The sequence below is a fragment of the Fundulus heteroclitus genome, chromosome 17, assembly GCF_011125445.2.
Source record: "Fundulus heteroclitus isolate FHET01 chromosome 17, MU-UCD_Fhet_4.1, whole genome shotgun sequence".
NCBI classification, from domain to species: Eukaryota; Metazoa; Chordata; class Actinopteri; order Cyprinodontiformes; family Fundulidae; genus Fundulus; species Fundulus heteroclitus.
The window spans coordinates 15,800,412-15,810,406 of NC_046377.1; the positions used below are offsets into that span (position 1 = coordinate 15,800,412).

General features: G+C 43.2%; 1 protein-coding gene across 1 annotated transcript; it reads left to right on the top strand.

Annotated features, from left to right (window-relative positions):
* The first annotated feature begins 1,592 nt into the window (after window positions 1–1,592).
* Window positions 1,593–9,243, top strand: btg1 (B-cell translocation gene 1, anti-proliferative). Its single transcript, XM_036149077.1, has 2 exons — window positions 1,593–2,052; window positions 4,983–9,243. The coding sequence occupies exons 1-2, from the start codon at window positions 1,908–1,910 to the stop codon at window positions 5,378–5,380; spliced, it is 543 nt and encodes a 180-aa protein (XP_036004970.1). The 5' UTR covers window positions 1,593–1,907; the 3' UTR covers window positions 5,381–9,243.
* The last annotated feature ends 752 nt before the right edge of the window (window positions 9,244–9,995 follow it).

Here is a 9,995-nt window from a genome sequence, read left to right on the forward strand (position 1 = left end):
CTCAACAACATTGATCTGATAGAAAGTAGAATTTTAAACTACTTCGAAAATTATTATTCTTTTCTTTCTAGTTCTTCAAAAACTGAACAAAATCCAATGCAGGTGAGATACTGAGTGCTTGTGTGTACTCTACACAGTCCCACGTCGCCTCACAGTACAGTATACATTTATATTGGACTTTTTTTTTTTTTTGCACTACTCAAAATCCTTGCTTATGACACCAAGATGTGCTGCTGATGTCAGCACTGCCACCTCACTTTAAGGGTATGGTTCAGATCTTGGCTTTGCCAGCCTTACTGTTTAGAGCTGGAATGAGTTTTTGCCTTCCTTCCACAGCCCAAAGCATACAATTTGGGTTAATTGGGGTATACTAAAATGACTTTAGGAGCATGTATGCATTATTTCTCTGTTATGATGGATTCAGACTGGATCATGCAGCACGCCAGAACACCAGTAAAAACAGGACATAGAAGAAAAGCAGATATGGAATACTGATAAATCTGTGAGGATATTTAGATTTTTCCCCTGTGCTGGTATTACAATAGGGGGGCTATGAGAGCACAGGCTCTTGCATACTTGCATTAAAAAAATGAAAGGAACGTGTACACTAATACACAAAGCACAAACCCTATGTGCCCCAATGATTTAATGTAATACAAACCATTAGATTGGTAATAAATGGCTTATATTTGCATCTTTTTATGTTGTTGTTTTTTGCGCTCCAGACACATTGGAAACTGAACTCTGGGCTACTTGAGAGCCTCTGGCTTGCCCAGGGAAAGTCCAAAACTTAAACCAGTTGAGAATCTTAGGCTCGAGTTAAACTTTTTGCTCCCTGACACTCTCCATCCAAAGTGAGTATGAACTGAGTATAAACACGGTGGTTAGATTATTTGGCTCAGGGGTTTGAAAAAGGAACATCCTCTGACCTTTTCTGGACAATTTACACTGTGATTAAATAACACCCAGGTAGGTGGTTTTTGAAAACAACTAGTTGCACTGGACTTCATTTCGTCATATGAGTGGAAAAGGGGTAAATACAAATGAGTACACTATACTTTCCAGATCCACCCCAAATGCCCTATTTTGTGCCAGGCTCTAACATGAAATCCAAATAAAATAAAACTTGACAAAATGTGACAGTTTAATTATTCTGCAGTGCACAATGCATCTTCAGTATATCCTGCCATTGTGTGGGTAGGCGACGCTTCCAATGAACTTTAAAGACTCAGTAAAATGGCTAACGTGGCATTGTTTTGGTGTTACACGCGCTGAGAGTTGCCGCAGAAAACGCATCTTCTTAGGATTTCACATTTCGTCCCTTTGTTTTTCTTCTCGGCCAGTCGTCGCTTCCTCTTTTCGATTCCGCTCGCTGCCCGTATTTCCGACGGTACGGGAACGCAGCACAATTTCACGCCGTGTGCCTCTGTTTATTTTCAGCTCCGGTGACGTCAACGCTTTTCCTCCTCCTTGAATGCGCGTCCACGGTTCCCGTCCGAGCCGCGTTGATTGGTCGGGCTAGTTGCCGTAGAGTTTAGTGACGTAGGTGTGGATAGAGGAGGGGTAAAGGCGCTATAAAAGCGCGGCTCTCCTCTGTGAAACCCCCACTCTGGAGGAGAAAAGCAAGCTAGAAGGGTTGGTGCAGGTTGTCTGGCGGGACCTCCCCCAACCCCCCCTCTCTGTATTTACGAATAGCAGACGCTTGTTTCCCCAACACGGACCATCTGAGAAAACTTCCTCGTACCTCGACAAATAAATGCCAAGAAAACCAGCAACGCATCAGGATCCCTGCGCCGCAACGAGAGGAAAGACGAACTGTCGGAAAAACACGTAAAAAAAAAACAGCAACAAGAAGAAAAAAAAAAAACAGCAAGAAATCGCACGGATCGTCGCCGTGGCCTTTCTCAATGCATACCCTTTGTGCCCGTGGAACCATGAAACCAGAAATAAACGCCGCCGTCGGGTTTCTGTCGAGATTCCTGAGGGTGAAAGGACACGTAAACGACCGACAGGTCCAAACGTTCAGCCAAAGCTTACAGGACATTCTGGCAGGTAAGAAACCCAGAAAACCCAAATGATCCAAATGCGTAAACGATTCAACTCCCAGTACACGCAACTTGTATTTTAGACTCTTAAATGTAAGCAGAAGTGTAGAAACTCGTCTTTTAATGTTTGAGCTGAAGCCTCTCTTTGTTCTCTGAAGTCTCACTATCAGCGCCGCCGCTGTTTGCGCACGTCGGAGAGCGGCGAAAAACAAGAAAACTAAGAGCGCAATGGGTGATCGGTCGATGGTTCCATGTAAGCGCCGGGGTTATAATTTTATTTCATATCAAACAAAAGCAACAAAGAGTGAAAAATCCGCGTATTTTGGGTAGAGTGTGGGGGTGGGGAAAAAAAAGACGCTCGAACGAGGAAGTGCGCCTCTCTCGACAAAGCTGTGAGAGTACAGAGGGCTCTGAGCAAAACAAGCTCCAGTGGGGCCGCTCAATTACGTAATGCATCAGAGAGAATGGATTCACGTCGAAACACATACAGCCAGACATTTTGTTTTTGCGAAATAACATTTTTCATAAAAATATTTAGACGGTAACAATAGTGAGCGCTGTTGTTCATGCGTAATGCGCGCGTTGTTAAGAAATTGGATCTGGTTCTGTATTTGTTCAAGTTCACAAGTACAACCAAGATTCGTTTAATTTCCTACGATTAATCCTTTTACGATTTGCTCCTTTGAAGTTTTATATATATATATATATATATATATATATATATATATATATATATATATATATATATATATATATATATATATATAGTGAAAGTGTGCGCCTTTATGACTGTACACACAGGCTGTTTGGATGCTGCTGAGGATTAAGGCAGTGTTTTTCCACTGAACAGAGCTGCGTGTGTCTCATTTCCTGCCCTGAACATATTCCGGCCTCGGAACTTCTAAGCTCCCATACATCTGCCTCTTTCCAGTTAACGCGCAGAGGCCACTGACCTAAATTTTCCCCAGACCAATAGCGCCTTAACGGGATATGCGTCGAGTTTAGGATCAAAACCATTTTAACTAAACACGGTCAACTGGAGCATTTGTTAGGGGAGAAATGAGAGCGATGTTTAAACAAACTCGTTTTACTATATTCTTATTTATATTTTTGATGCTTTGATTCAGCTGCGGTTTTCATCAAATTGACTTCAAAAGTTTATTTTGGGGCTTCGACATCTATGGAGCACTTTTAAGTCAAATTTACCTTTTTTTTATTTGTTCTTGTTTTGTGATGCCTTTGTTGTCCAAAGCTGATATGGTTCAGGTCTAATTTATTGCCAAAATGTAGAGGAAAACAAAACAAAACCCAAAAACACGAGGTCAGAACGAGCCGTGTTTTGGGCCCTTAAACTGGCCGGAGATCCTTTGTACTGGAAACAAATACAGGCAACACTGTATTGTGTCTCTATGCTAAAAATATTGAGGGTCCTTCAAAGAGTTGTGGGGGAGTTTACCACCACGTCGGTTTCATAGCTGTGGTTTATAAAGACTCGACTTGATGCCCCGACAGAGCCGCTTTAAGCGCAAAACACCCAGCGACCTGCTAACTGGGACATCGAGGTGTTCACATGATACATGTTTGAGGTCAGCAACAAATGCATAAACAACATGCCTTGGTTAAAACTCTTAAGGTTAAGTGCACAGTTGTCTACTAACCCACCCCACCCCCACATCGCCCTCATTTGAAGAATAGGCCCTGCTGAGCTGATCATTTCCCAGCTGCTCCGGGGTTTGTCGGCAGCTGCCTTTGTCGCTCAAGCTGAGGCCACTCTTTCATGAGTGCCAGGCCCTCCATTAGCTCGGCTGTATACAGCCGTCTGCGATAAGGCATGGGGGTGGGGGGCGGCATTATCCTAGGGATGCATACAGGTGGCCTGCGGGCTTCGGTCTGAATGCCAAAATGCCCCCCCCCCCTTTTTTTTTTTCTCTCTTACTGGTCACATTAGTGTCGCCATCACTGGAAATTTAGTCAGGATAGCAGGAGAGTTCCTGTTGCATGAAAATGTCAGTGACAAAACAAATGTGGTCTACAGCTGTCCTAATGTGTAGCATTTAGGCCACATCACTAAAACACCTTTACATCCACAGAAGATTCATCATTCATCACATTAAAGTGAGTTGTACAGAGAGCAGCTGTGCATCACTGGTTTCACTGGACCTCTGAAACTTGCACAAAGGGAGAAAGGAGAAAAACACAGCCTCTCCCTTTAAGGGGGTGGAGCTTTGTGTCCCAAATGGCTGTCTGGGACACTTTTGGTGTTTTTGTTCACTGAGTCATGGGAGTTTTTTTTTTTTTTTTTTTTTTTTTTTTTGGTGAAGGCCAGAGGAGAAATTGTGCAATTCAGTGGCGATCCCTTTGTGTCACGTAGGCTGAGTCTGCCGCTGGCCGGTTGCTCATAGCAGCTTATCATGTCTGCAGCAGGAGGTGGTGTGTTTTTTTTTTTTATTTTGGTTGGGGTTTTTTTTGTTCGTTTGTTTTGTTTTTCCTCACCATAACTTTGTGTATTTGTATTACGTGCACCATGTCTGCTCTATTTAGCTGGAGACCCATTTTCCAGTTTAAATAATTTCATGGACAAAATGGAGAAATGCACACATTTTGTTCTGGGAATTTCTCATGATGAGACTCTCGTTGCTTTAAAAGACAGAGTAAGACACCATAGTTTCATACTATCCCACTACTTGGACAGAGTTTTAGAAAAACAAAATGCTTAACTGCTTTTAGATAATCTTAAAATGATGATAAACACTTCAGAGGGCCACCAAAGTCTGGAAGGAGGGTCGGTTGTCAAACTTGTAAAACTACTTATTCCCAGCACCCCACTCAACTAAACTGCAATTTCACCATTTGTTTTGCTGTGCTCTCGTGAGATCATAGACCTTTCCCTGTAGCTAAACGCTCTCCACCTTCTCTCCCTTTGTTTCCCCCCTGCAGAGCAATATAAGCACCACTGGTTCCCAGACAAGCCCTGCAAGGGCTCGGGTTACCGCTGCATCCGCATCAATCACAAGATGGACCCACTGGTCGGGCAGGCTGGCCAGCGCATCGGCCTCACCATCCAGCAACTCTACCTGCTGCTGCCCAGCGAGCTCACGCTCTGGGTGGACCCCTTCGAGGTGTCCTACCGCATCGGCGAGGATGGCTCCATCTGTGTCCTGTACGAGTCCCAGCCCATGCCGGTCGGCATGCCCCTGTCTGCTGGCCATGCCTTAGGACATGGTTCTGTTGGCCCCATGGTGGACAGTCGCCTCAGCTGTAAGGATGAAATGAGGGTGCTGGGCAGGAACAGTCCCTCCAAAGCCTACAACAACATGATGACTGTGTCCAGTTAGAGTGGTGCACAGTCGCCCCCCCCCAGCCTACTTCTGTTCAGGGTTACACAGTGGCTGGTTAAGATCATGGTGAGCCTTTTTAAAGCTAAGAATATGAAATAAAATAGTGAAAGAAGAAAAAAACAAAAAAAAAAAAACAAAGGATGTGGCCTATCGTCCAGGTGATGGAAACCTTGTAGGTTCAATATTTTTTACCTTCTCTCCCGGTTATCATCTGTTGTGTTGTCATTGGATCAGCTGGCCACTCCGTTTTCTTTAGGAGAGGCTTTGTGAAAATGGAACTGTTGGGGCAGCTAAACCATCCAACCAAGCAGGAAACATACATCCCCCCCCCCCAACCCCCCTCCATGGAAACGGGCTCCAAAGCATTCAACACCCCTAACTCAACTTCTAACATTTTAAACTGCTCCACCTCTGAAGGGGCTATCAGCATTGACTTTGCACTTTTCTTACGTACTTGTGGGTACTATGGCTACGCGGTCGACACGCCGCAGCGAAAACAGTTTTAAGTTGTAAGGAATTCTTTTCCAGGGATTTAAAACTCACGCTGATCATCGGTTCCCATCGCCCGGGTCGGGGAGGAAGTTGAGGTTTAGGCCGTGCCGAAGCAAAATCCAAAAAGAAGCAACCAATAAAAGCACCTCTATTTTCTAAGAAACCACTTTTTGGACCACAGGAGTACATTCTTTATCTTGTAGCTATTGAAAAGGCCCTTGGCCTTAGCTCATCTCCCTCCCTTTCCCGCTACCAGTGGCGAGTTTTAGAAAACCTTTTTATTTCAGCGTCCTGTCTGCCTGAAATGTGTCGTGACGCCGATAGATACCAGCCTGTCCCATTGCACTGTCATCCTCACTTATTGCCCAAGTATGTGTAGCTTTCTTTGGGGATCGCTCCCCTTCAAGTCAATGAATGTTGTCTAAAAGTTCACAATCAAGATCTTGCGTTAATGTTGTTACATATGCCCTTCTTTCGTCGACACTTTGTCATCTCCTTTATTAACGAGAGTAAAATTGTAGCTAAGAGGGTTGTGGGAGGGGCCCCTGTTTGCCCAAATTCTGGTCTTGTGGCCCAGTTTGAGTTGAAATTGAATGCACTTTGATATGAGATTGCCTGGGATTGTGGATCTTCTCAGAGACAAATCGCCTCCATTCCATCCATTCGAATGCCATCTTTTGCCTCAGCAGTTCTCCCAGTTCTGGTTGTTTGCTCGGTCAACTCCGTCTGGTGACGTTTGTCAAAAAAAAGAGGGGGCCGTGCAACTCTGAACTTCAAACAAGACGTTTTGATTTAGTAGATATTAACATTTCAGCGTAGGTGTTATTTTTGGTTTTTCTGCAATTATGGTTGGGGTATTCATATGGCACTGCTGATTCAGATTTTAGTTCCAGTTGGCAATTCACGTTTAAAGAGAAGAAAACTTGTTTAACTTTACCTAAAACAAGGCCTGGAGCACAGACCGTTCAAATTATTAGCAAAGTCGAAAGTTTAGTTTACACTGCCTTAAGAACTCATGGCCGGGAACTATAAGATTTGTGATGTTGGGCAAAATTTTGTGCCTGCCTGGGTCCCGTTTCCAGATTCGGGCAGCTCCAACCCAATTCGTTTTGTTTGTGGGTGCCGGTGCCTCAAAAAATGCCACTCCTTAGTTCAGACCTCCTGTTCAGCCGAAACCAAGCCGGGATGCTGCTAGCTGACCCCCCTTGTGGATTCAGGTAGACTTAATGTGACACATATCACCCTTTGTCATCGCGGGGGAGCTGGGTAAGGACGGCCGAGGTTGGGAAAGCTCGGGTGGGAGAGAAGTTGGGGGGTCCAGGGCCAGACTCTTTTGTCCAGGGCAGCTAAAATCCCTCCAACCCCCCCCTCCTTCAGATCTATATTTTCCCCAAAACCCGCCCGCCTCGACCAGAAGCCCTCCACCCTCCCTCTGCGGTGACGGATAACCAGCACACGTGCATTAGGTGGATTTGGTTGGACGTGAGGGAACGTGGAATCTAAAATGACGAAGAACTTGAGGGTACTGGGCCATTGTTTCATCTCACTGGATTGTGCTGCACTTAAATCACGGAGTGAGTAGCAACTTTGTTTACATGCATACAATAGAAGGTGGCAGCTGTCTATGTGTCCCCCCCCTCCCTCCTCCTCCTCCTCCTCCCCCATTCCTCCCCTCCTCACTCGTTGGTTTTGAGGTTGAGTGGATAACGGAGTGACGGAACAGACGCTGGAATGGCTTCCGGTGTTGCTCAGGCCTCAGTCGCCGGGCCAGATCTGTCACGGCAGGCTGGTTTCCCCACTCATCACCACACCGAGGGGTCTATAAGCTCCACTAAGCCCCCCGAAAAGATCATTGGTGATATAGCTATAGCCTTTGATGCACTGCAACCCTCCCTCACTCACTCTACCCCCACCGCCCCTTTGCTGCCGTTGCTCTCTGCTGATACTCCCTTCAGCAATCTGTGAAAAAAAAAAAATAGAAAAAAACAGTGATTCCATGTTGGCAAGATAGATCGGAGCCTGCTGGGATGGGAGCCCAGAGCTTTGGTTTCCATGGTGGACCATTGTTTTTGTTTTTAATAATCATGCTGCTCCATTTTAGCTTCTTTTTTTTTTTTTTTTTAAGTGTCAGCCGACTAGATGTTTTGAGATTGGTCTATATTTCAGAAACAAGATGATCGTCTTGTCTCACTTTTCTCTCAGTGTTTTTTATAGACGCGCCGGTAGGGGTTCTCTCTTTCCGTTTTTCCGTAACTTATCCACATTTTCTCATGTGCATCCACTCTTACTCTTGTAATCTAAAAACTTTCTTTTCTTTTTTTAACACTTCTTTTATTTTAGAGCTAAAACAAAAAGAAGAAAAATAAAGAAGAAAAAAAAATCCCCTCCACCCACCAAGTTTCATACGTTTTAATGTCATCCATTCAGCTCGTGTGCACATAGGTTACAGAGTTGTGAGAGCGCTTTGAGTATTCAGAAGTAAAATAGCACATAAATGCACTAAATGTCAAACTGAAGTTGTGACTGTTTTTTTTTTTTTTTCTTTCTTTCCTTCTCTCTTTTTATTTGAGACGCGAGAAGTCTCTCCTGGAATGTATTGCCAAACTCAGGCGTCAAACACTTCGTAAATACTCTTATGGAAAAGTTGTGCATGTTAAGATATGAAACCGGAAGGGAACAGCAGTTTGTTTTGTTTTTTTCTTACCGTTAATGCCGTCATGGATTGGCCAAATTATTGCCACTTTCACATTTGAGGTGTTATTACATATTATAGAATGTATTGTAACTGTACAACAAATGGTAGAGTGCATAACATTACACATGGGAAGTGCCAATAATTGCTATTCTGAAGTGTTTTTAGGTGGTCTTTTCCTCCTTTTTAATTACGTATTTCATCTTTTAACACGGATAATGTTTTTCATAAGTGAAGCCATTTGTGATGGGAGTGCTGGCAAGGACCAAAGTTGTTTTCTGGTTAAAAAAAAATTTAGTTTCCATGATCTGTAACTATAGGCGTATCCTTTTGTTTTTGTTTTTTTCTTTTTCTTCCTTTTTGTTTTTTGATTTCTTTTTTTCTGTTTTTTCCCTTTTTTGTTCTTATTTACATACAAAATGAGAAAATAGAAAAAAATCTGAGCTTACCCAAGCAGGAAAAGCTGTATCTTGTGATCTCATGTCAGTACATCATTATTGTGTTGAGTTTCCTTTTTCCTTGGGTATGTTGCGATGAACTGCTGTAAATTTGTACAGTTCATGTAAATTGATTGTGCGGAAGTTGTACAGATTTCTATATTTTGGAAGAAAAGTTTTTGTTTTTTTGTTCTTTTTTTTTCTCTCTGTAATAAAAGATTTCCTATCTTGGCATCATATTACTTGTCAGAATTCTCATCATTTCTCCTAAGCATAAACACAAAAGCCCTATGGAACAAAAGGGATTAATTCAGAGATGCATTTACATTTAGGTGTTTAATCAGATTTTATGGCCTCATTTGGGATCAGCTTGAAGTTTGATCTGCAGACTAAGCAACCCTGGGCCATGTTTACTGGGAGACGTTGGATTCAGGTGGTTTTTACTCGTTTTAAGCTTTTACTCTTGGATTTTTCTTTTTAAGTTATGCATTCTGAAAAACCCACAAATAAATAAATAAAAAGCAGAATGCATGGAATTCTGTCTGTATTAAACGTGCAGCACATAGAATTAACGTGTTTGCATTGATCCCTGTGCATTCAGCACAAAATAAACAAATCGTCCATCAGTTGCTTTTTATCCATGAGCTGCTGGTGCTTCGAGCTCTGAAATGAAAAGGCTGTGATGAGACTGTTTCGTTGACTTCTCAGAAAAAGTTCAAACTCTGCAGGGACACCAGTACTGCACTAACTTTCTGAAGCAAAAACGTCTGACTCTGCAAATCTCAGAGTTTTGAATTCAGGTTGCTTAGCAGCAAGCACAAAAAGGGGAAAAAATGTGGCTTTGATACTCAGGCAAAAGGGAGAAATGAAAGGAGCAGAAGGCTCAAAATACTCAGGTTGAGTTGTACCACTCCAACCCATAACAGCTGAAAAGCAAGTAGTATAATCCTAAATGTTAGACTCCTGTTTACATGAATTCTAAAAGACTTTC